Genomic DNA, 27705 nt, shown 5'->3' with positions numbered 1-27705 from the left:
GCCTTCTCCACCGGGCATCTGACCCACCACTGGGGTTCCTTCAGTCTGAAGCCCACGGGCTATCTCACAGTAACAGGCTGGGTTTCTCCCCATCCCAATTCCAGATCTCCAGAGGAGAGACCGTGACTCAGACCAGACTCCAGAGGAACTACTCTTGTGTGTATAGCCAGTTCTTGTCAGCAGATCGAGATTAGAGTGGCACTGAGTCTTACGAGAGGGATGAATTCCACAGTGAGCAGTTCTCAGAGATGCTGGGCTATCTTCCAGGACATATATGTACTAAATCACTGTGGGGCAGTACAGACGAGAAGGACCCAAGAGAGGTAAAAGGGGAAGAGACGGAGGTCAGAGTCTAGAAAAATACCCTTTTCCCAGCCCATCTTGTCTACCAAGTAGCAGGACATCTTTCCAGGAAAAGAAAGGGAAAAAAATTTTCCTCTGAAGGCATCCTAGTCTGATGCAAGTGGCCATATTATCATTGCATAGACTTCAACAGTATGCATACTTTATTAATATAAACATCTATTGTTTTTAATTCTAAATGTTTTGCTAAAACCATGTAGCCTATTCTCAATACTCTGGATTAAAGTTTAGAAAAATCAGTTCTTTACATATTATTGAAGCAATACTTCATGTTTATATTTTCCCACTTACACTATTTGATGTAATTTTGGATTTCTGAAAATTTGGGACACTAAAACATTCTGCTTTTAGTGATTTAGTTCAATCTTCATATCCTCTAGATCTGCTGTTGCTGAGGATCAGAATGTAGTTGTCCGGCCTATTAGGCAGTGACCACACAAAAACCTTCCACTTAAAGCTGTTTAGAATTGACAAAGCAGCAATATAGTCTAGGCCTCCTTAACAGTCCCACCTCCAGAGGCAGACAGTCCTGGGTTTAAATCCCAGCTGTGCGACCTTAAGCAAATTCTTACCCTAAGCTCCAGTTTCCTCATTTGTAAAATGAGGATGAAGATAATATCTACTTCACAGAGCTGTTGAGCAGGGCATTAAATCAGATCATGATATAAAATACTTAGCAGTATGAGAACTTAGTGAATACTAGCCTTTCTATTATCATATATTAATAATCCTGATGGTGATAAACACAAGGAGAGAGATGATAACAGAGCTTCACTAGAGTTTCTGGCAAACTTGAGCTGAGCGGCCTGGCACAGCCTGATGACCCCAAAGAGACGACAAGTCAGAAGCAGGCTGCCTGTCACGTGTGATGTGGCAAATGGAGAATGACCTGAAGAAGGGGGGAGATGGCCAGTTGAGAGCAGTTGGCATTCCTGTCCATGCCCACCAGGTACAATGATCATATAAACCCCTTGGATCCCTCAAAATTCAAATAAATCAGCACTAAAAAGAAATAAGCTATCAAACCATGAAAAGACATAGAAGAACCCTAAATGCATATAACCAAGTGAAAGAAACCAGTCTGAAAGGCTACATACAATTCCAACTACATGACATTCTGGAAAAAGCAAAACTATGGAGACAGTTAAAAAAAAAAAAATCAGTGAGTGCCGGACCTGGGAAGTGGGGGGCAGTTGAGGAAAGAGATGAACAGGTAGAACGTGGGATTTTTAGGACTATGAAAATATGCTGATAATATTAAAATGACGAGTATGTGTCATAACACATTTGGCCAAACCCACAGCACAAGAGTGAACCCCAAAGAAGCTCTGGACTTCGGACAATAATGACGTGTCAGTGAAGACTCCTCGATTGTACCAATGTACCACTGAGGTGGAGGGATGTGGATACCAGGGAGACTCTGTATGGGGAGGTGGAGGAGGAGACAAGGGGCATATGGGAAATCTCCATACTTCCCTCTCTGTAAACTAAAAAACTGCTCTTAAAAAAATTCAAGTCTTTTAAAAAATACAAATATGTCATTACAGTTTAATATAAAATGTGTGTATTTATTTGTGTAATGTGTATTTATACATACCTTAGCAGACAGTGACAGTGTAGGGTTAAGGGATAGGCCTTGGAGACAAACTGGGTTCAAATTCCAGCTTGGCCACTCTCTCTGGGACTATGACCTTGAGCAAATTACCGAGCCTCCCTGGGCCTCATCTTCCTTATTTGTAGAACAGCAGGGAGAGGAGGAGCTCACGTGGGTCAGCTCACCTCACCTTTGTGACCACTCTAGTGAACGGGTACTTCAGCGGTTTCTATTTCATACAGGAGGAAACTGACAATGAGAGTCAAGAGGGTGCCCAGGTCACAGAGAAGTCACATAACTTAGTGGAGCTGAGATGCCAACACAAGGAATTTCATTTTAGAGCTCACTATGTATGCTACATTATGTGATACTCTCCAGAGTATTTCAGTAAAATGTCAGAGAAGGAGCTAAGCCTAGTGCCTAGTGCACAGTCATCCCTTTGTCAATATTGACTATTATTGCTGATCTCAATTTTATATCGAGAGATGTGGCAGAGACAGCTCTGAAAGCTTTTGGGAGGGGGGAAGAGTTATTTTATAAAAGAAAATAAAAGTGGGCATGTCCCTGCAAATAGTCCAGCCCATAAACACCCCACACTATCCTGTCCCTAAGAAAAGGCATCTGACGGCACCTTCTCCATCACTCACCTACCCATTCCCCACTACCCCCCCTACCCCCTCACTCCTCACTCACCCCATCCCCTTATTCTCTCTTCCAAGAACTCTTGGTGTTGCTCCTAAAGGAGAGATGAACAAAAGGATCATATTCCCCATCGTTCTTAATTCTACAAATACTGATAGAATGCCAAGTTCCATGCCCCAAGCTATACTCTGAGGACCTGTCTTTGCAGCTCTGCATCTCCAGAGACTTTGGCAGAGAACTCTGAGTGGGCCAGACCTCCTAGGCCTGCTCGCTTTCTCCAACTCCTCAGTCTCCATCTCCAACATGAACACATTCTCATCATCAAAAATATTATGAAGTTCTTCCTTCTACTGAATCAAAAACTCACCTCCTAGCAAGTTCTGCTCGCTTATACTAAGCTTTCTTAGATAAAAAATAAATCTACTTCCCCTTCCATACTGCAGCTCTTCAATTTTCTTGAGATAGGCCCAGTGCTTTGTCTACACCAGACACTAAATGCTGCAGAACTTAAGAACTGTATCTCCCAAATTTTCTCTTATCAAACCACGCTAGTACCATGGGAAAATACTCCCTACCCCAGAGCCACACTACAGTGCAGAGAAGGGACTTCCTGTACCATAGCAAAATGAAGAGAGAATTGAGAAGATAATGTCATTATTATTTTATGACTCTCCTTCAAGAAAGGAGGAAGGCAGACAGAACGTTTTCTGTGGCTCTAAAACTTCTTTTTAAATACTCCAGAGAGAGGGGAGGATGAGTGATGGTCATTGAGGAGGGCACCTGCTGGGATGAGCACTGGGTGTTGTATGGAAACCAATTTGACAATAAATTTCATATTAATAAGAAAAATAAAAATAAAAAATAAACACTCCAGAGAAATGTAAGGCCCTGCTGAGAAAAAAAAAAAAAATCTAACAGTAAAGGAAGTCTCCACGGCTATGCCAAAGATGCCAACATTCAAGAAAACTGGAATAAGGGAAAAAGCCATCCCCACCCCCTACAATTTGTCAGATCCTCTTGCCATGGGGTTTTAACTTCTGTACTGAACCATCACTACTCAGGCAGCCATAAAGCTTTTAGAAATTTTGGAGTTTTATCATTGTTGCTGTTGTTTAAGATATTTATTTTTCTCTCATATGAAAACTGGTGCTGCCTAGCAACCCTGGGCCAGCAAAGCTTTATCAAGAAGCATTTTAGGCTGAATTTTTTAAAAAGAGATTTCTTTTTCCCCCTGAATGACAGGCATGTTTTAAGACTAAAAGGTTCTTTGCACCTCAAAGAAAATGGTTGGCATACCACTCACTCGGGCCTCCTTCATATTCAAGGATGACAGAGACCAACCTGCAGAAAGGCCAGGATGTGCCTTGTCTTTGCGGCAACAGGAGTGGAGGAGTGGGCTACCCCAAACCCAAACCAGTCCACATGTGGCTGCTTCTGAACTGCAAGTTGGGACTGAACAGGGCATCCCTTCCACCATGGAACCTGGGGGCAGAGACATATTCTTCTAGCTTTTGGCAAAGACAAGGGTGCAGGTCCGAAAGTTTGTCCCAAGGTTAACAAGAGTAATGCAATGTGCCATTTGATACTCTTTATGTGTGTGTGTGTAATTTAATATTCTGAGTGTGCTGCACACCTGAGAGAAAACGTACATGCCCGTCTCACCTTGTCTCCTCTGTGACTAGAGGGACACTGGCTACCCAAGGATTTTGCAACAGATATTACAGGGAAGGTTACTGAAACCTCAGAGCAGGAACAAAACATCAGCCTTTTCCACAAACCATGATCATCACAAAAGGCCTCCATTTTCTCAGGAAAAAGGAGACGCAGACTGCCTGAGTATCTATTTCAAAGACTAAACTGCTTATTTTGACAAACTTTTAAGAATCCTCACCAAGGAAAAGTTTTATGCCAATAAAATGTGATTATCTCTCAGTACCTTGTGGCCCACAGAAACTGTAGTATATAAAGGCTAACACTAGACAAAATCTTCATGACCCACTGGCCATCACAGAATCAGTGAAAATCAGAGCAAACTGAAGCATCCCACAGAGCTAAAAGCAAGCAGGGCACCACATTTGGCATATCACCTTGAAAACCCAATTATAATCCTTAATAAGATAAATATACAGGCATATCTCAAAGATATTATGGGTTTGGTTCCAAACCACTGCAATGAAGTGCATATTGCAATAAAGCGAGTCCAATGAATTTTCTGGTTTCCCAATGCACGTAAGAGCTGTATTTACACTGTACTGTAGTCTACTAAGTCTGCAGTAGCATTATGTTTAAAAAGACAATGAACTGACATTAAAAAATACTGCTAAAAAATGCTAACTATTATCTGAGCTTCCAGCAAACTGTCATCACTGATCACAGATCACCAGAACAAATATAATGATGAAAAAGCTTAAAAGATGGGGAGAATTACTAGAATGTGAAATGTGACAGAGACACAAAGTAAAATGACGCCAATGGACATGTCAACGCAAGGCTGCCACAAACCTTTGATTTGTAAAGAACACAGTATCTGTGAAGGGCAATAAAGCGAAGGACAATAAAACAAGGCCTGCCTATAATCTGGATTAAAGTTCTATATACTATCGGGGCACTGGGGGGCTCAGTCGGTTAAGCGTCTGACTCTTGGTTTCAGCTCAGGTCATGATCTCGGGTCTTCGTGGGCTCAAGCCCCACATCGGGCTCTGTGCTGACAGCGTGGAGCCTGCTTAGGATTCTCTCTCCTCTCTCTCTGCCCCTCCCCAACTCATGCTGTCTCTGTCTCTCTCAAAATAAATAAATAAACTTTAAAAAAAATTCTATATATTATGTCAAGTGATTTGGTTGAAAGTAACATATTTCTTACTTTACATGAATTGCCAATTTAAGTATTAACATGAAATAAGATAATAAAACCACACCAATATTAATGTTTTCTTTGATGATTCTCAAAGGCTCTTCATAATCTTCCAGGGCCCTCAGGGACTTGGGGAGAGACAAGGAGGGTGTCGCATTATCAACACAAATTTCTTTTATGACACTAAAAATGTATAAAAGAGCAGAATGAGCTCTATTTCAACAAACTGTTAACTCCCAGGAGGGTTCTTTACCCACCTGTCTAACTAAGCTCCTCTAAAGAGCTCCCCATCCCAGAAATAACAGGAAGTTAGAATTAAAAGTGATTAGCAAGCTGTATACAATTCAAGTGCCAGCAGTCCTCCCCTACTCTTTCCCATCCCTGTCCTGTCTGCTCGGACTTTTCCTCCTGTCTGTTCTTGTCCTACAGGGAAAAACACATGCAGATCTCTACTTGCTATCACCCATTCCTGAACACACACTCATTTAAACCCTTACAAGTCAACTTCGGCTCTTGCTCCCAACAGACATTTTACTCTTGGAGTAAACAGTCGTACTCTCCCACAGGGACAACATCCGGCATCACTGACAATGCCCCTTGACAACCCTAACACTGAACTTGCTTGGGTTTCTTCTGGTTCCTGTTTTATCACTAATAGAAAAATCTCGGTGTTTTGCTCAAAGATATTGTTCTTAATCTTCTCCTAGTGATGAGAAGCAAAGGTTTGGGGTCAAACCATCCTTAACTCGACCCAAGCATTGCCACTCACCAGCTGTGTGCCCATAAGCAAGCTAACCTCTCACCCTTCAGTTTTCTTACATGGTATAAAGGGACGCATGTGTAATAAGAATTGTGTATACGTACAGGCATACTATTAGGTATATATGCAATACTTTAAATACTTTTTACTTTATATATCCATTTTAAGTGTGTATATACACACACATACACGCATGTAAACACTAGGGTTACAGGAGGTAAGTACCCCAGGTAGTAGACCAAAAGCATATAACACAAACGGCGCCATGCCAATCTCTTGCCTTTTATACTTCCTTCCACTAAATTCTCTCACAAGTTGGAGCCCCACATCTCCAACTGTTTGTTACACATCCAGATGAATAAAATTCAGCACACCGTAAACTGAACTCTTGTCCCAAACCCAATTTTTTTTTCTTCTTTTTATTAATGACATCGATATTCTTCCAGCATTGGGTCCTCAGGTGTGACTCACTGACCATGATTTATGACCCATTCCTCTGAGATGGCCCACAGATCCAGACCCTGGATTGTGTCTACTGTGCCTCACAAGATGATGCCCGCCACCCTTGAACTTCCACTGTCACAACCATGTCCTCAACTACACGCCGTGTGACCCCCTCACCTGGTCTGTTATTACTCTACTTTCTACTCGCTAACCCTGCTGCCAGATTAAGCAGATTAACCCTGTTTCCTGAAGCAGTTTACTTGAAAGCCAGGAGAGGCCCTGGTACCCATAAAGTGAAATCCAAAAGTCCTATGGTGGCATTCCCAGCCTCCCTACACCTGGTCCAAACCTCTTTCCAATCTCATTTCATACCACTCACCTATGTTCCAACAGGAGCCGCATTCCCATAACACACACCTACTCTCTGTGCTTCTCTGATTACATGATTCCCCCATACCTGAAATGTCCTCTTAAAACATACTCCACCTGTTCAAACTCTCTTCTAAAACCTATTCAAACCACCTAGTCAGGAAACGTTCCAGATTCCTCACAGTTACACACAAATCCGCCTCTGAAGTCTCAGCAACTTTCTCCGCATCTCTGTGAGAGCGCTTATTCTCCACCGCATCCCGCCGTTACTGTTGGACAGACCTTTCCTCTCCCCTGCCGGACTCACTGCCCTCACTTCCCCCACATCTCACATCCAACTCTGAGAAGGCACCCACCACGAACATGCCCATTAATCCATAACAAGTATACTTTGTCAAGAATGAAACTTAGGCAAACCCCATAAATTCTAAGGCAAAATCCCAACTTGAAAATCGGTGGGAATTTCACAGTACCCTTTTCCACCTGGGAAATGCAATTTTCTGGTTTGCACGGGAAGAAAGACCTTGATGATATTTTTGGCCCGTGAATGCTTCTTTTAAAACAACATCTTAATGTACTGTGTGGGAAGGAAGCCAAAACATGTCGATTTAAGTTTCCTATAGAGTACATATGGGTTTTATGAAAACAGCAAAGAGGCTAGGATAAAATGTGATCTCCAAGGCAGATTAACTCAGGCCTTTTTCTAACTCCAAAATTAATCTAGTGTTTTCTTGCTTTAATTATATGCTGAAAGTTTCCTCTTCTGCTTTGGTGACTTTCCTGGTCAGAGGCAGCATTTTTCACATTCCTAGGATGGAAACATAAGTGAGGAAAAGAAAATGCCTTCCTTCTATTGTCACTTTCCCCTCTGTCTGTTCTCCTTCATAGACACTACTTAAGTCTCTTCATTCTCTCTCATTGCCCCTCCTTTCTACCCCCCTGTCTATTATAATTCTTTCCTCCCCCAGAAGACTCTTCTTTTTAACCCTTCTACCCTCCCTCCCTCTCTCTTTTATTTTGTTCTCAAGCATTTACTAAGAGGAACCATATCCCTCCCTCACAATGTTCAAGTCAAACACAAGATCTCTGGGTGGTAAACATGGATCTGTGGCCAACGAAGCCTCTGGCTCCCGTGGGTCCACGCGTCCATATGAAGTTTTTCTACACAGCCACCCTCTTCAGTAGAGATATCCTTCCTCAGAGCTGAGCCTGGACTTTGAGAGGAAGCCCAGCTGAGTGGGACAAAGAGCTGGCAGTGAACGTGGACAAGGATGAAATCAGAGTGAAAAGAGGAGGAAACGGGGAAATTAAGTTCTCAGAAATTAGAACTAATCCAAGCTAACAGCTCCCCAACCCAAGCAACCCTGTACATCCAAACCTAACCCCATGCACACAGTGAAGAATCTGAAACTCAACAGCCCCCCTACCCCCTTCTTGATAGGAAACTCACTGCTTCAATTCACACTGGCTGTGCATTTGCAGCATTATCTATCGTAGCCACAGAAAGGCAGAGGGGAAACCTGCAAGCCTTCTACTTAGCTCTAGGAAGCTTCCTCTCTGAGAGTTGGTTCAGTTTCATCCGCTGTAACCATTATAATTGGCTCACCAGCGCCACTTAGAAATTCCTATAAGGTCTGTTAACAAGGTGGAAGCAGCACAATCTACTTCCCAGCAGAAAAATCATGAACTTACCTTCTCAGCTTCAAATAAAAGAAGAAAATAGGAAGCTGCAGCATTAAATGGAGATCCTTTTATATGAGAGCAAGACCCAGAGCCAGTATTTGCACAAATAAACTGCATGACAGTTCCCTAATTGGGAGTTCACCTAATGACAGTTGTACCACTAAGCATTGTTTCAAAGCCTGTGGGTCTAATTATTTCTTTTTCTAAAAATGATTAGTAGCCATCTTTCCTTGAGGCTGTCTGGATAGCTTAGGGCACCACAAACAAACAAACAAACAAAACAAAGCAAAACAAAAACCCAAACGTCTTACACCCATAAACAAGCTGCTTATGCTATACTGGGAAAGAAAATCTCTGACTAGGTTTCACCCTTAACTCTTCAGTGGGAACCAGTATTCACGCAAGCTAGAACTGCTCTAGCAAACAGCAAATGCAGCAAGGCTCTCGCTGTGCTTTGCTCACAGAGCCTAACACCTCTGTCTCCTTCTCGCTCCTCTGCCCCCTTCAAAATTTATTGAGCTCATTCATTCAGCCAAAAAATATTAACTGAACATCCAACATGTACCAGGTATTATTCTAAGTGTAAAAAAAGATCTCTGCCCTCAAGGACCTGGCAGAGAGAAACAGGTAACTATGGCAATAAACAAATTACATAACATATTAGACACGGATAAGTGCTATAAGATACAGGTCCCCAGACAGCCTGTACCCCACATACTGCGAGCTGCTTTCCATCAGGGGCTGTAATGTTCGTCTTCACATCCTAGCACCTAATACATGCTCGGCACAGAATATAATCTCAGTTGAAAAGAACCAACAAATTAAAACAAACTTTTAATAAGCAAATGAGTAACCAAGGATTTTAACAGTTTTCAAATTCCCTATCTGAGAAGAAGTGAGGACAATTAGAAGCAAGGTCCTCATCTATAATGAGGATGAGGAAAAATTACATAAAAGTTCTTGAAAGAATCTATCATATTTTCAAAACCCCATAGTCCCCTGATTACAGAGAAACAAGTGAGCAGATGTGTCACCAAAGAGATTATTCATTTTAAACCAGAGATTCTTAATCTGGGGTTCCCAGAATCAAGGATGCATATGAATCCCCTGAAGTTGTTAGCACAATTTGGGAGACAGGGGGAGTTTCATGTGTGTTTTTCTAGGGAGAGTCTGACACAGATTGGCAAAAATATTTTCCCTGTGTGACAGAAATAGAATTTGAGAAATCCAAGGATAGGACTCAAGGCAGCAAAAAACCTGAAGATTCCAGTATTATATTGCAGATACTCATTTGCATTTGGGTTAAATGCTTCTTCCTTAAACTACTGAGGCAACAGAAGACCAAGTAAACTTCAGATTTATGGAAAGCCATCAGAAGACACAAGTTCAGTGGGAACTTCTCAGAACCAAGCTCATCATCAGAGTAATATCATCATTTAATGGGGGAGGGAGGATCTTAGAGGACAGTTTCATCTGGTGGTAAAGCCAAAAACAGGAATTTCCTTAAGGAGAAAACAACAGAGAGTTTACCTTTTCATGGTTTTCAATTAAGATTTCCACAACGATGTTCTGAAACTTCAAATCCATGATGGCAGCAACAGTTTCTTCCTGGGGCCTCATCAAAGTTGGTCCAAACACCACTCCCAAATTTGCCACAGTCATTAAGTTCTGCTTGGAGTGATGTGAAACACTAACATAGACGTGGGGGGAAAGATAGGTTTCCAGTTAAAAGAGAGGCAATAACTGAGGAATGTACATTATTCTACAACTCTGTATTTCCTTAAAAACAAGGAGTCAAGAAGGGGTGCCTGGGTGGCTCAGTCGGTTGGGAGTCCAGCTCAGGTCACGATCTTGCGGTCAGTGAGTTCAAGCCCCACGTCGGGCTCTGTGCTGACAGCTCAGAGCCTGGAGCCTGCTTCAGATTCTGTCTCCCTCTCTCTCTGCCCTGCCCCCACTCGCACTGTCTCTCAAAAATAATACAATACAATACAATAAAAAAAACAAAACAAAAACAAGGAGTCAAGAGACTCCATTTTCCTCAATGCCTCAATGTCTGAAATAACAGGATCTGACAAGACCCTAGATGATGAGGCCCCTGCCTACCTTCCTACTATTACTCTCTTTGTGACACTCTGCTCTAACCACAATGGCGTTCTTAATAAATCTATGTTTATGCTAGGCTTATGCCCCTCAAAGATCTTCATTTACTGTTGCCCTCTACTTAGAATATCCTCTCCTTCCCCAGACATTTATACCCTTGGCTTCCAGTAATGACCAGACTGTATGGCACTCTTGCAAGAACTGGCTTCACAAGCACCCAGAACTTGAGCACCCGCATTCACCCCTTTGGCCCAATACACCGTGCAGTGAGCAACCTGGACAACTGTTCTCAGAAGCCCTGACACTTAATTCAGACCTCAATTCAAAGGTCTCATCCTCCAGATACCTTCCATGATAACCCTCTTTGTAGTCCTACACCCAATATATATCCTCTAACCCCTCATTCTATTTTGTTTTTTTTTAACCACTTATCTGAAATTATTTTGTATTTTTATTTGTAATCTGATGATGATTATTTTCCTCTTAGAAAGAAGGGACTTTATGAAAGCTGGGAATTTGTTCATCTTTGTTCATCTATGTATCCACTAGCACCTACAAAAGGTATTCAGTAAGTATATGTTGAATGAACGAATGACTATGCCAGTAGTAGGACACTTGGCAGGTCATAATATTCCCTGGCCTTCAGTTTCTTTTTATGTAAACTAAAAATAAATAATAAAATAAAAAAAATAAATTCTAAAACAGCATTCTTCAGCTTCCACTTACCTCTAAAATTCTATAATTATAGTGATCGAAGAATCGTTTATATTTGAAGAAAGGACTAATTTTTCCACTGAGTGATTAGATTTTGCTTGCTTTTTAAAGAAGGAATAAAAAATAGAATGGATCCTATGAAATTACTACCTATTACTGGATTAAACAAACTTCAAGGACATGTTCAAACTTAGAGTTAGGTAGGTGTGAAACCAGGCTAAATTCGCTGACAGACTTATAATCACATTTCCAGAATCTGTGTACAGGGAAGTGTATAATATTCTCTTCTTTTACTTCCAATCAAACCCCAAGTTGCTGGCAGTGATGTTAAGAAAATAATTATACGACTTCATGAAAGCATCGTATTTCAATGGTCTTGTCCAAGACACACACAGTGAGTCAAATGTCCAGCCTGCCTTTCCAGGCGTGGCCCCTGGTATTGTGTAGACAGCCCCACTTCCAACTGTTACAAATCCAAGAACCCTTCACAGCACCCAGAGTGAAACAGAAAAAGTTAGAAGGAAAAAGAGGCTTACTTTGTTAAGTGTTTCACCAAAATATCCAGCATTTCTTTATTTTTCTCTGGCAGTTTGTGTACCAAGAAATGGATAGCATTGACACGAGATTCTGGGCTTCCACTTTCTTTAAAAAAAAAAAAGAAGAAGAGAAAGAAGAAAAAAAAACCAGATTACTCAGAATCAAATACAGTCCTAAAAATCAACCATTACAAAGGTTCATCTGTTCTACATCTTTAAACAGAGAATTTAAATGTATTTTGTCACTTCTCGAGAGAAAGAGAGAGAGAGGAAAGCTATCTTTTGCCTTATTCTCCTTAGTCTCTGAGCCTCTCCTATGAGGTAATTTCCATGCGAACGCAATTAGTGCCTCTCCCTGGGGTGATGTTTGAGAATAGAGGGCTACTCCAGCTTCTCACCCTGGCATGCTACACTTCCAGTCTGCCCGTCACTTGAAGGAGTTCAGTCACTGGCTCACTGCCCCCACAATGGAATGCAAGTAAAACATCAGCAGATAGATTCTTCCCACTTACCGGTTGCATTCTCTCTCTCCAAAAGACACACTGAAGCCCTAACCTCCAGCGGCTCAGAACATGCCTGTTTTAAAATGTGCGTGGGGTTTGTTTTCACCAGGTATGGTAAGACACACAAACATAGAAACGACTGACTTGAAGGAAGAAGTTTATACTCACACATCCCTAGAAACAGAAGGCACAGGACACCACATCGGGCTGCGCCAGGGTCAGGAGAGGGGCAGAGGGAAGAAGGGGAAAGTGTGGTCATGGGGCTTTATTGTGGTTTCCATGTGAAGGAACAGGTGAGGCAGAGTTAGAATGACTGGTTGGTTTGAATTCTTTCAGCAGGCTCTGAGGTACAGGGGCTGTGCTCAGATGTCTGGTACCTGGCCCTGATTAGGGCAGGAGAATACTGACTTGGAGTGTAAGAGCCCAAAAGAGAGAGTCTGGAAGAGAAAAGGGGCTCTGGTTTGGTTGGCATATGGAAAACATGCTCAGTTTCCTATCTCAAGGAATTGGTTAGCCCCAGGAGAGAAGGCTCCCCAGGATCAGTAAAGCCCCAGATGTCAAAACATCAGAATAAAGAGACATGCTTAACATAATGACCTTATTTGGGAATAAGGTCATTGCAGATGACATCAGGTCAGATCAGACAGATCATATCAGAGTAGGGTGGTGGTTTAATCTGTCTGGTGCCCTTGTAAGAAAACAAAGACACAAAGGGAAGATGGCCATATGATGGCCAAAGGGGAGAATATCATGTGACAATGGAGGCAGAGATTGGAGTGATGTGTCCACAAACCAAGAAATGCCAAGGGTTGCTGCGAACCACCATATACTGGAAGAGGCAAGGAAACAGCCTTCCCTGGACCCTTTAGAGGCTGGCCCTGTCAATGTACACCTTGAATTTGGACTTCTATTCTCTAGAATTGTGAATGAATGAATCTTATTTACTTACTTACTTACTGATTGATTGACTGACTGTTGTAAGCCATTCAGCAGCCCTAGAGAACTCACACATTCACTTTATCCCTTAGACTTTGGAATGGATTATCCACAGCTTTTATCAGCAATGTGCCCAAACTCCCTTTATTGTGTTCTTAACCAAAAATTATCAAACAAATCAATAAAATGCTTATTATAGAGAATTCCACTGGTGTTTGCAGGGATGTCAAAGAAGTGACTGATAAAAATTCAGTGATCAGTTACTGCAGCAGAAAGGACAGTGACAGACTGCTTGGAGGTTCACAGAGAATTGATTGCAGCAGCAGAGGAAGGGTTTCAGGTAAGGGAGAACATTTGAGTTGGGTCTTGAGCGTTGAAGAATTTGAGGAAAAGCAGAACTGAGGCATAAGGGGCACATTCCAGATTCTGCAAACAGTATGAGAAAATACACAGCCTATTGACAGAGAGCACTTCAACCTTATGAGAAGTCCAACACCAAACTTTGGTTTATAAAAGCAAATTTGAAGAATCCATCTTCCTGTTGGTTCTAAAGTAGTCACTGTGAGTAAGTCTGGGAAAAGAGACGAACAGAGTTAAATTTGGGGAAGATATACCTGACATTTTTTGGAAGATGGATTAGAATGGGGTAAAAAAAAAGCAAATTAGGAGGGAAATGCTATCTGAGCAAGAAGTGGTAAGGCAGGAAGGGGGACGGGAAGTAGAATTACAAGGAAGGAAGTAGAGCGAAGAAGCACAGCCTGCAAGCAGGATTTAGAATTGCTTCTTCCACCTGACAAAAAGTGGCCATGAGCAAGGTACCTAACCTCTCTGGGCCTCAGTTCCTCCTCTGCAAAATGAAGTTAACAATACTATCTCAAAAAGCCATTATAGGATTCAGTGACGTAACACCTGCAAAGCACAAAACTCCACAGGAACAAACAGGCACCATCGTCTCTATTGTTGTTTGTATTACTCTTACTGCGTGAGAGCTGCTACGGAAGGGGCAGAATGACAGCATCTAGCCTCAGACTGGCTGCAGATCAAAGGAAGAAGGCAAAGATGACCACTGTTTCACGCCTGGGTCATGTGATAGTATGGTCGGTCCCACTGACAGACAGGAGCAGAGGAGACGTCGCTGGTTTGAGGGGAAAGATGATGGTTGGGAGTGAAGGAGGAAGGGATGTTCAAGGGCCAGGTATCTAACTGGGAGCTGGGAATGGTAGGAGGTGTTAGAGTTAAAGGTAGCAGTGTTCTTCAGAGGGAGTGGCCTCCAGCACTCGGCCAAGGCTGCCCAACCACTCCAGAAAGCTAAGAGGGCCCTGCTGGGAAAACATCTCCAGAGGGGTGCACAGGAGATGCCAACTGGGGGCTAAGCAAAGCACAGAAGGAAGAAGAAGAGGAAGGACCAGGAGGTTCACTGTCATTAGAAACTGAAGTGAGAAGAAACGTGCAAGGCCTGGGTAGCCAGTGGTATCAATAGTTAACAAGGGACTAGGGAACAGAAAGACCAGGAGGAGAGCCCAGACACCCACCTCTAAGTTTGCCAGTCGGGATCCCCTCTTTAGTAACACAAGAAGGCTAAAACATGGGTGGCTGGAGGGGACAGAGAAAGCAGAATTTCAGACCACTTGTTCAGAAAACCAAGAAATGGAAGGGAAAGGGGAAGAAAGGTAAAGCAGATCAAGAAACAGGAATTTGTTTTTTATTGAGATATAACTGACACGTAACATTATGTTAGTTTCAGTTATACAACATGATTTGATATTTGTATATAATCCTAGATATCACCACAATATATCTAGTTAATATCCATTACCACACAGTTATAAATCTTTTTATGATAAGAACTTTCAAGATTTACTATCTTAGCAACTTTCAAATATGCAGTATAGTATTATTAACTGTAGTCACCATGCTTTATCCCCATGATTTATTTTATAACTGAAGTTTGTTCCTTTTATAACTGATGTTTGTTTCCTTTCAACTCCTTTAACCCATTTTGCCCACTCCCCAGCCCCCAGCAACCACCAATCTGTTCTCTGTATCTATTAATTTGCTTGTTTTTGTCTTTTCTAAGATTCCTCATATAAGTGAGATAATATGGTTTTTGTCTTTGCCTGATTTAGGGAATTTGCTTCTTCAAAATGATAATGGTTTTACTCTTTGCTTCTTGTAAAAACTAAATATTGGCTCTGTTAAAATGTCAGAAAATGTAAATAAAAGAACTTAGTAAAAAAAATCACTAATAATTTGAAATGCATATAGTTGAGAATGAATTTGCAATCAGACTATGGAGAACTATCAATCAATCAGAAAAGAAAGAGACAACCCAAAGAAAAATAAGCAAAAGACTGGAGGAGGAATTTCACGAAAGACATTAGCCAATAAACCAATAAAAATATGAAAAAGTGCTAAACCTCATTATTTATCAGGGAAATAAAAATAAAACCACAATGAGCTACTACTTCTCACCACCAGAATGGCTCTAAATGAATAAAATACTAAGCTCTGGCAAGTAACTGGACCTGTCATACTCTAACTACATGGGAACAATGAAATGGCACAATCACTTTGGAGAACTCTTTGGCTATGCCCCCTGAAGTTGAACACACACATTCCAACCCACAGCCCAAAAATTCTACGCAAAACCAGGAGAAATGCACATAAATTTTCACTGAAAGACACACATTAGAATGCTCATAGCAGTAACACTCTTGTTAACCCCCAAAGTGAAGCCACTCAAGTCTCCATCAACTGTAGAACAGATAAATGCATTGTGGTTATGTTCATACAATGGAAACCGGTACCACAAGGAGAGTGAATGAACTGTTGATTCACCCCACACGGATAAAATGTCACAAGATGAGCAAGAGAAGCTGAATGCAAAAGAAGAGATTCCCATTTACACACAGTCAAATGCAGCAATCCTAACCTATGGAACTATGGTATCAAAAGTCAGGGGCTGGGGTGCCTGGGTGGCTCAGTCGGTTAAGCATCCGACTTCGGCTCAGGTCATGATCTCACAGTCTGTGAGCCCGAGCCCTACACTGGGCTCTGTGCTGACAGCTCGGAGCCTGGAGTCTGCTTCAGATTCTGTGCCTCCCTCTCTCTGACCCTCCCCCGTTCATGCTCTTTCTCTGTCTCAAAAATAAAAAAACATTAAAAAAAATTTTTTAGTAAAAAAAAAAAAAGTCAGGGGAGTGCTTACATGCCATAGTGACTGTGTGAGTATTAGGAAGAGTTTCTGGAACTATGAAATGTCTTACTTCTTAATCCAGGGCTGATAACATGGCTACCATTAATTTGTAAAAAAAAAAAAAAAAAAAAAAAAAAAAAAAAAATCATTAAGCTATATATTTATTATTCATGTATATTTCTATTATGTTTCAACAAAAAGTTCACTTATATTAAGCTACTCATAATAAATGTCATCCTTCCCAACTTAGGCTGACAAATTTTAGGTTTATACCTTTCATAATTTTGTTTTTGTAACAAAACGTGCAAACAGCCTATTTCATTTAAAATACCATGGACATCTCTCCATGTCATTAAAAGGAACACAACACCATCAAATTCTATGAACACAGGAGTTGCTTCCAGTGATTGTAAAGGTAAGCCTGAGCCAGTTTATACTTCCAACAGTAATATTTTAGAGTGAGGAATGAGATTTCACAGCACAGGACACAGTTATTGCTAAAGACAAAGGAAGCAAAAGGCTAAGAAATGAAAAGGCACCTGATAAAGTAGAAAATAATCAAATCATATTACATAATAAAAACTCTTAGATACAGACTAAGTTTGTCACTGAAAACAAAAGTAAAACTATCTAAAGACTTGGGTAAGAAGTATCACTCAGTCTTGAAAAAGGATGAGCTCACGTCATGTGCAACAACATGGATGGACCTAGAGGGGTGAACAAACAAATCAGAGTAAAACAAATACCATATGATTTCACTTAACTGTATAATCTAAAAAACAAAAACAAATGAACAAGCAAAAGATGCAGAAACAGACTCATAAGCAAAGAGAACAAACAGGTGGTTTCCAGAGGGTGAGGGGGTGGGGTGGGAGATGCGCAAAACGGGTGAAGGGAAGTGGGAAGTACAGGCTTCCGGTTATGGAATGAATAGGTCACAGGGATGAAAGGCACAGCATAGGAGAAACAGTCAATGGTATTGTAATAACATTGCATGATGACAGATGGTAGCTCCATTTGTGATGAATATAGCATAATGAAGAGACTTGCTGAATTCCTATGTTATATAATTGAAACTAACATCACATTGTGTGCTAACTATACTTCAAAAAAAACGCCACAAATTAGGTGATTAATTGCAATCAAGTTTCTTATCTAGACTTAAAACCAAGGTAATGCCTTATCAAATCAAAGCTGGAGAAAGATGAAATGAATTTTTAAAAAATAACATTTTCCTGGGGCACCTGGGTAGCTCAGTTGGTTAAGCATCAGACTCTTGATTGCCAGTCAGGTCATGATCTCATGGTTCATGGGTTCAAGCGCACACTGGGTTCTGCGCTGACAGCACAGAGCCTACTTGGGATTCTCTCTCTCCCTCTTTCTCTGCCTCTCTCTCAAAATAAATAAGCTATAAATGAATGAATGAATGGATGAATGAATGGATGAATGAATGAATGTAGGGGGAAAAAATTAAAGTTGGGACTCTGAAAAATAGTAAAAATATTCCAAAGGAATAAAAGGATAACCGCCAACAGTAAAAATTTTACACATTCAAAACTGAAAATTTTCTAAAACTTTGCACTAAAAAAGCTACTTCTAACTCATGTTGTCTATCGTGTCATTAATAATCTTTTTTTCCCAAAGAAAATCTAATGTTAATATTTGGGGATTTACTACTTATTCAGAAACACAAGCTACAGAAATCATTTCCCACCCTCTCAGGAAAAGGTTCTTCATTTCTAAAAATAGTAGAATTGGTTTTGAAATTAGAGTTAGAGCCTTCCACTTCCTTCTTTGAGTGCCCCTCCCACATCCATCTCATTTGAAATCACACACACTTTTTTCAAGTATGCTTTTTTTTCCTCTTTCAAAAAGAAGAATATTTGGAAGTAAGGCTTTTAAAGAAAATTTCTTTTTTCTCAAAACATTGCTTCATTTTGACATTAATCAGAAATCTCTACTAAATAGGCATTTCACTTCCAAGTGGCTACAACCTAATAATAACTAAGGTACTCAAGAAAAGCTTTCTAAATGATAAATTATATAATTAGATAAATTATCTTCAGTTGTTTATGCTCTATGCATTTCATTATGTTTTAACTTATATAAACTATATAATGAAAAGCATACCATTTTAAAAATCTAGAATACTGAATTAATCATAATACCAAATTCCTAACATATGCCAGGAAATTAGTTTGCTGTAATAGCAAAAGCATTTTTTACAATTGTGGGGCTAGAAATCAGCATCCACAACACTTAAGGTCTATGTGCTTAGGATGCTGTGCCAACAAAAGAGACTGAAAAAGACAGGATCACAGCTTACTGGAGCTTATCAAAGCTACCCAGGCAGATAAATGTTAAATTATTTCAATATTTAAATGTCATAAGTCAACAGTACTGTAATTTTAGGAAAACATTAGCAGTAAATATGCAAACACTTCCCCAGGTGCCTCACTCAACAGACATCAAGTATTCCAGTTCTTCTGTGGGAGACCCTATCCACTGAGAAATGAATATATCAGGCTAAAATAGCTGAATGTCATTAGGCATTCAGTTCCTTTAATGTCCAGGTTTCAAGTCTTTCCCAACCAAGACCACATGATTTTCCTGCTTCCTATGCAAGTTTATCAACAAGAATAGAACATTCCAGTTAGGCAAATACCAGTGTCCTGGATCCCGTAATAGTTATATTTTTCATCATAAATGACTTAAGAACTTTGTGATTATGATTGTGCTTCCCAAGTGATCTGACTACAGAAAGAAAATATATAGAACATAGCAAGACAAGTGTTCTTGTTCGGGGGTAAATATTTTTGTGTGATGCCTTATTAGGCATCCAAGCTACAGCTGTCATTCTCAAACTAAGCCTAACATGAGTCCAATCCAGAATGGGTCCAATTTTTATCAATATGATATAGCAAGGACTCTGAGCCTGGAAGGCTAACACATAGACCATGGACTGCAACCTTCTCAGAGGTAAGAAATGCCATAGAGTTAACACCTTCCGGTAGACACCCCAGCCTTCCCCAGGTGGGCACATCTTTTGCATTCCTGCACAGACCAAGTAAACTGTGTTTTCATCTTACGAATTTCTATACTAAAAGCTTATTACATTTTCTCACAAGATAGATGTTGTGAAGTAATAAGAAGTATATATATTAGTCTCTGTTTCTGATTCTTGACATAGAGCTTCTGAAAGCCTTGTGAATATGAGTGCTCAGAGAATCTTCCGTTCTAATATTTAGTCTTTGATGCTAGTTCCTGACACAAAACTCCTACAACCCCCGTAATTTCTTAAGTGATAGGAATATCTGACACTGAGCTCCTACGTCCCTTGGAATTTCCTGGGTGCTATGATCATCTTTTGTTCTGATGAGGTGACTTTTGGTGGGCTCCTAGAAGGGGGCTGGTAATCAGAAAGACCAAGCTATAACATGAAGCTCAGAATGTTCAGCCCCACCTCCCATTCTCCAGAGAGGGACAAGAGGCTGGAAGTGGAGTTCACAATCCATCATGCCTACATGATGATGCCTCCATAAAAACAGTAGAGTCTGGAGAGCTTCAGAATGGGTGAACACATGTACATGCCCAGAGGGTGGAGCACCCCAACTTCTCAGGGACAGAAGTTTCTGCACTCAGGACACTTCTGGATCTCATCCTATGTATCTCTTCACCTGGCTTTTCATCATATCCTCTAACATATCTTTCATTATATAATAAGCTGGAAAATATAAGTTTGTGTTTCCCTGAGTTCCGTGAGCCATTCTAAGAAATTATCATACCAAAGGTGGAGGTTGTGAAACTCTGATTTCTAGTCAGTCAGAAGTCCCGTGGATAACCCAGGAGTTGTGACTGGTGTCTGAAGTGGGGCAGTCTTGAGCCCTGACCCTGGGGGATCTGACACTACCTCCAAGTAGACAGAATCCAAACTGAATTGTAGGATGCTCAGCTGATATCACAGAAGTGGTTGGCATGGGGAAAATATCCCACACAGTTGGTGACCAGAAAGTCAGAAGTGAAGTATTGCATGCACAAGTAAAAGCGAAACAAAGGAGTGGTTTCCCTAGACCGATAAACTCTAGTTCCTTTCAGCAATTTCAGTTAATTCTCTCAGCTGAGAGGGTTTAGTTAACTCTCAATTTTCTCTAAAAAAGAAAAAAAGAAAAAAGAACAAGAAAAATTAATTTCCTAAGGCATCCAACACTGAACAGTATTTTTTTTAAGAATGAAGAACAAAAACTGTTTGTCTTTTGTGGTGACAAAAATCAAATGAAATTCCTATTCGTATCATGCACTCCAGAAATTAACCCATGGGTTCTGAACAGAAGTCTACAGGGAAAAAAAAAAAAAAAAAAAAAAAAAAAAAAAACTGAGAGGGAAAAATAAAGGGACCGAGGAGAAACCTTCAGAATTCTCAGCAGGGAGGGCAGAAGAGACCATCTCAATAGCACAGAACAGATGGAAACCACCGCACATGACTGGAAGGAATCAAAAATTAGTTTCTGTGCTGGTGTGAGAGGCGGTAACAAAGACTGGCAATGCTTGGTAATTTTAGCAGTCAGCTCTGCTAACAGACACTTTCGCACATCAAGGTAATCTCTGCCGTTGTCAATAGAAAATGATAACTTGACCGCAATCCCCATTTTCCAACAATATTCAGAAGAGGAGACTAATTTTGGCCACCTGACTTCTGTAACGGTTTCATGCAATACTTCAAAGTAGATGTGAGGAAGATTAGAGAATTTGCTCACACACTCCTTCCTAAACGAGGCACTGTGAGTAGAGAGAGGGGCACTCACAGAGATTCAAATAACAAATTAAAGTCTACACTGGGAATGTTGGATACACCCATTGACACATGTACTTCTTCTCATTAAATAAGGTAACTACAGGTCCCGTTCCACCTGCAATTCCACTTGGGTGAAAATACATGCCAATAATTACAGCAGCTACAGTATTTCTTTGAAACAGGCCTGTTATTCAAATCATTGTCAAGACTCTCTTACAGCATCCCCAGAAAGTCAGGAGGCAAAACACAAGGTACAGGTCTAGTAGGGGACGATACAGTTTATATTTATGCAATCTCTTCTACCACATTGTTCAAGCACAGTCTCGACAAACTCTTTAAACTCATTTCCTACCACCATAGACTTCATTACCACTCCTAAGTCCCCACCTCTTAGGAAGACTTCATCTGGCAAACAACACTGACATTAGAATTTCAAACACACTGGCTTCAATTATAAGGCGTGATAATCATAATGACACTAACTTGTGGTAATTTAAAACCTTTTTCCATAATCACTTTATCTTTCTCCAATTCTCAAAGGAGTCTAGATTAAAACTGGCACTCTTCTGCTTTTTCCAGTCTCTAAGGCGAACAACATGAAACAATTGTCCTTCAACTAGAGTTTAATTTCTCTTTCCCCAGTTTGCCAAAAATGCCACAGGGAAGAAATCGAAACAACTAAGTCTTTGCTTGAGTTTTTGCCAAGAAAATTTTCCCCCACTTCCTTGATCATACAAAATCTCTTAAAAAAAAAAAAAATCCTCTTCCACATAAAAACAAAAGTGAGTAGAACCACATTTTTGCCTTTTCCGAAGGCCTATTTTATATGTACAGTCTAGCTGGGCCTACACATTGCTTCCTTCTGTAACACACTAGGAACCTTTACACTGGCTGGACCAAAGACCTCACAAGAAGATAACATTTAAAGCAATGTTCGGGCAGCAGTAACATAGGACCCAAAGGGATTACTCTGAATTTTTCAACAGATTAAACTATGGAATACATCCAAGGGGTGGGGGGGGGGGGGGGGGGGGGGGTGGGGGGGAGGAAATGAAAATACGATTATAGCTACTGTCAGTGCACCTGTGAAAACCAATACTGCAGGTTTTAGCCAGTGGAGCTTGGGTTTTGAATTTTAAATAAAGATCCCTATAATCTGGCAAGTTACTTAACGTGTCTCAACCTTCATCTCCTTAACTATTAAATACCTAGCACCAATGTATTTCAGAAGACTTTGATGATTAAACACCACGTGTCAAACACAAAAACTGAAGTGTATGAATAATAGAGAGAAAACAAGACAGCTTCAAATGATTATGACTCACGAAAAATTTAATCACAAATTAAAATTCTACCGACTATAGGCCTTTTTTATTTAACATTTTATCACATATAATTCACTCTCTATCAGATACTGTGTGGGCTTCTGGCATTATCTCATAATACTCCTTCTGCCTGTAATTTCCATCTAAATATCTTTCTATATGAAGCCATTTCCAACCTGCTAATCTCTCCAAATCTGCTAATCTTCCCCAACCTTCTGCAAGTTAAATACTTGTGTGTTCCCATAACGCTTTGTTCATGCCATTACTATATGTTTTATGGGACAGTGAGAGGTGCGTGTGCCCAAATACTTGCTAAAGAATTGACTCCTGAGGGCAGAAATCCTTTCACGGTTCCATGTACCCAGTATCTACCAGTGACTAGCACACAGTAGGCAATAAATAAATGTGAATGAATGAATGAATATATTACTTGTCCCTCTTTTTCACCCTCTAAAAGAACAAACCAAGCATCTTCTGAAGTGATTTCTATTTTTAACACAGATTACAAGAACACGAAGTTAGATTTTTCACATGGAAATTTTAGTTTAAACACACTGCCAACCATCCAACTGTCTCTGCACCTCTACATCATACTTACTGGCTGGAACAATGAAATCTCCGTGTAACTCATAGGTCATAAGAGGCTCTGGAAGACTCCTGTATGAAAAGGACAGCTCAGAATTACCAAACAGGTCACTATACTCTTTGTGTTCATTTTTTATAAAAGGTTATAAGTATGATATGCATTTATCATTTACTGTGTAAAACTTCCCTAGGAAACATTTTTACATATCAAAAAGATACATAAATCCAATGGATTACCTTATAAAGCACTATTTGCATCAGGTACTACCAAAGCTTAAGCAGCCACAAATCCCTATCAGATCTAAGCACATAATATTTCATATTTAATCTTGGAAAGTACCTTTATAAATATCTGATTTTTTACATAAAACTTCCTTCCACATATTAGCTTATTTAGAGACAAACATTCAATGCAACCAAATGTAAGCATAAAATTCTGAAAATCATCTCTAGAATATTAACTGAAGACGTTACAAAATATGTTAAAAAGTTTAAACAAATATCATAACCTCTCCTCTTACATATCTCTAGTATAGAAACAGGATATCCACTTTTGGCTTATGCATATGAAACAATAAAAGATATGATGTAAAATACATGACAACTTGAAAATTACATATATAATTTTAATTTTCTACCAAGCAGATTACACAAATGGTAGTATATTTTATCCTGTGGTCAACAGAATGCTACAGTTCACTCAACTTTTATACATTATCTTAAATTTTAGAAGACCAGATCTCTGTACTCTATAAAAACACTTCAAGAACACTAAGACAAGTATCAATCTGCACAGTCTTTCTGGAGGGCAATCTGGCAAGATATTAAAAATCTTTAAAAGGTTTAAATCGTGTAACCCGGAAATTCCTCTTCAAATGCTCAAGAAAAAAAAAAAATCAAAGACACATGCACACACACACAAATTTAAGACATTGACAAAAGATAAGAAAAATCTAGGGATAAAGGAGTTCCTTTCATAGTTATAAAAAGGACAATTAACAAGACAACAATCCTAAATGTTAACAAATCTAATAACAGGAGCTTCCAAATACATGAAGCAAAAACTGAACTATTAGGAGAAACAGACAAATCCACAACTATGGCAAGAGATTTAAATACCTCTCTGTTTTAATAAGTGATAAGACGGGGCACCTGGGTGGCTCAGTCGGTTAAGTGGCCGACTTCGGCTCAGGTCATGATCTCACGGTCCGTGAGTTCGAGCCCCGCATAGGGCTCTGTGCTGACAGCTCAGAGCCTGGAGCCTGTTTCAGATTCTGTGTCTCCCTCTCTCTGACCCTCCCCCGTTCATGCTCTGTCTCTCTCTGTCTCAAAAATAAATAAACGTTAAAAAAAAAAATTTTTTTTTAAATAAGTGATAAGACAAGTATACCAAAAAAAATCAGTTAGCTTTATTCACATCTTCTGTATCCTATCAACCAATTTTATCCAATTGATATGTCCTTCACCTAAATGCTAGTCCATCCAAAAGCAGCAGTAAACACATTCTTTCCCAGCACACATAGAACATTTATCAAGATAAACCATATTTTAGGCCATCAAACAAATCTTTCTTAGTAAATTTAAAAGGTTCAATTTACACCAGCTATTTCTCTGATTACAATAAAAAATGAACTAAAAACCAGTAACAGAAAGATATCTGGAAAACCCAAAAGATAGGGAAACTAGAAAGTATTTTGAGCAAAATGAAAATATAACATATCAGAATTTAAGGGACGTTATTAGTAAAGCAGTATTTAGGGGTAAATTTATATCATTCAACACCTATATAAACAGAAAGATCTTAAACCAATGACTTCACTTTCCATCTTAGAGAGCTAGAAAACAAAACAAAACAAAAACAAAACAAAACAAAACAAAACAAAAGAGTAAATTAAACCCCAAATAAGCAAAAGAACAGAAAAAGTATAAAGATCAGAGCAGAAATCAACAAAAAGATAACAAGAAAAATAGAAAACATACATGAATCCAAAAGCAGTTCTTTGAGGTAATCAATGAAAATAATAAATCTAGGCAGAGTAATTAGGAAATAAAGGAGAAAGCACAAATTACTAATGCCAGGAATGACAGAATGGTAGAGATAATTGTAAAACCACTGTAGGCTCTAAAGGTATTTAAAAGAAAATAAGGGAATAGCATGAACAATTTTATGCCCACAAATCCAGTAATTTAGATGAAAGAATAAATATCTTGAGAGACACAAACTACCAAAGCTCACTCCAGAAGAAACAGGTAACACATCTACTGAAGAAACTGAATTTGTAGTTAAAAATCTTGCCAATAAGAAAACCTCAGGCCCAGATGACTTCACTGGTGAATTCTACCAAAGAAGTAATGATACCAATCCTATGCAAATTCTATGCAAATTCCAGAAAATGTAAGAAGGCATACTTTCTTACTCATTCTTTCATGTCCCCACCCTAGTACCAAAATTAGAGACATTACAAGAAAGCAACAGACCTTAATACTTATGAATATAGATGCAACTATTCTAAATAGAATCAGCAAAGTTCAAATTCAACAAGATACATAAAAGGATAATACATCATGACCAAGTTGGGTTTACGGCACAAAATGCAATACTGCCTTAATATTAAAACAAAAATCAATGCAATTTGCCACACTAGCAAACTAAAATAAGAAAAACTGTATGATCATCTAAATAGATAATTCAGGGGAAAAAAGAGCGCTTTTCCCACAAATGGTATTAGAATAACTGGGCATTCATATTCAAAAGTGAATTTGGATCCATATATCGTATCTTACATAAAAATTAACTCAAAAAATCACAAATCTAAGTGTAAAACCTAAAACTATGAAACTTCTAGAAGAAAATAGAAAAGAAAACCTTGGTGACTTTGGATTAGGCAAAGCTTTCTTGACACATCACCAAAAGTACAGTTCATACAAAGAAAAACTGATAAACTGCACCACATTAAAATTGACTGCCCTTTGGAACACACTATTAAGAGAATGAAAAGACAAGCCACTGACTGAAGAAACATTTGCAAAACACGTATCTGAGAAAGGACTTGTATCCAAAATACATTAAAAAATTATCAAAACAGAGCAAATGAACAAATAACTCCATTTTTTTTTATTGCATGAAAGACACAGACACTTCACCCGAGAAGATACAGAGAATGCAAATACACAAGTAGAAAAGCTTGACATTATCAGTCATAATGGAAATGAAAAACAAAAGTACATGAGAGGGGTGCCTGGGTGGCTCAGTCAGTTAAGCATCTGACTCTTGATTTCAGCTGAGGTCACGATCTCATGGTTCCTGACATAGGCTCTGCATCAGGCTCAGCACTGATAGTGCGGAGACTGCTTGGAATTCTCTCTCTGCCCCTCCCCCACTCATGTTCCCTCTCTCTCTGAAAATAAACAAACATTAAAAAAAAGTACATGAGCTACCACTATACAGCTATTACAATGGCTAAAATGAAGAAGACTGACCATATCAAGAGTTAGCAAGGGTGTAAAGGAAATGGAACTCTTATACAACCACTCTGGAAAAACACAGTTCGTCAGTTTCCCAAACTGTTAAACATATATCCAACATACAATCTAGATAGACATTCCACTCCTAGGCTTGAACCAAGAGAAATATAAGTCTGCTCAAAGATTTATACAGAAAGGTTTTTGGTAGCTTTATTTGTAATAGCCAGAAGCTACAAACAACCCAAATATTCATCAGCAAGAGAATGAACCATAAAAATCTGTGGTGTATCCATACAATGGAACACTAGCAACAAGAAGGAATGAACTACTGGACTTGCCACAACACAAATGCATCTCTAATTGTGCTGAATAAAAGAACCTAGATTTTTTTTAAAGATGTATTTTTATTCCATTTATATGAAATTATAAAAAATGCAAATTAATAATGCACAGTGAAAGAAAGCAGGGCAGTGGTAACCTAGGAATGAGGGAGTGAAAGGGAAAGGTGGGAGAGATAGATTCCGAAGATGCATGAGGAAACTTTGGGGGCTAGTGGTTAGGATCAGTATCCTGATTATCTCGACTGCTTTACAGGCAGAAACACATGTCAAACTTATCAAAAGGTACACTATAAAAATGTTCTGTTTATTATATGTCAACTTCACTTGAATAAAGTGGTTTATAAAGCAAATAAAACAGATGCAAAAACATATTTACAGGTTATATTCCCTACACACCACTTAGGAAACATATGCACACACACACACATAACAACTGTAGGCACATTAACTAAAACTTAAAGCCCTAGTGAGGAAAAGCTGTTTCTTATTTCCCCTCTCCCTCCCCT

The 27705-nt window shown here is 39.5% G+C and overlaps 1 protein-coding gene across 3 annotated transcripts in view; it reads right to left on the bottom strand.

Moving 5' to 3' along the window:
* The window catches only part of ARHGAP10 (Rho GTPase activating protein 10), a 322588-nt gene that overhangs the window by 91639 nt on the left and 203244 nt on the right, over nucleotides 1-27705 (bottom strand). For all 3 annotated transcript variants that reach the window (XM_049632246.1, XM_049632248.1, XM_049632247.1), the window contains exons 16-18: nucleotides 23407-23465; nucleotides 12057-12162; nucleotides 10237-10396 (exon numbers count right to left, since the gene is read on the bottom strand). In XM_049632246.1, coding sequence (XP_049488203.1) covers nucleotides 10237-10396; nucleotides 12057-12162; nucleotides 23407-23465 — 325 coding nt within the window. The remainder of the gene's footprint in view (nucleotides 1-10236; nucleotides 10397-12056; nucleotides 12163-23406; nucleotides 23466-27705) is intronic.

The sequence above is a fragment of the Panthera uncia genome, chromosome B1 (assembly GCF_023721935.1).
Source record: "Panthera uncia isolate 11264 chromosome B1, Puncia_PCG_1.0, whole genome shotgun sequence".
NCBI lineage: Eukaryota > Metazoa > Chordata > Mammalia > Carnivora > Felidae > Panthera > Panthera uncia.
Note: the sequence above shows the minus strand (reverse complement) of the source record. Positions and strands in the feature narration are given on the sequence as shown.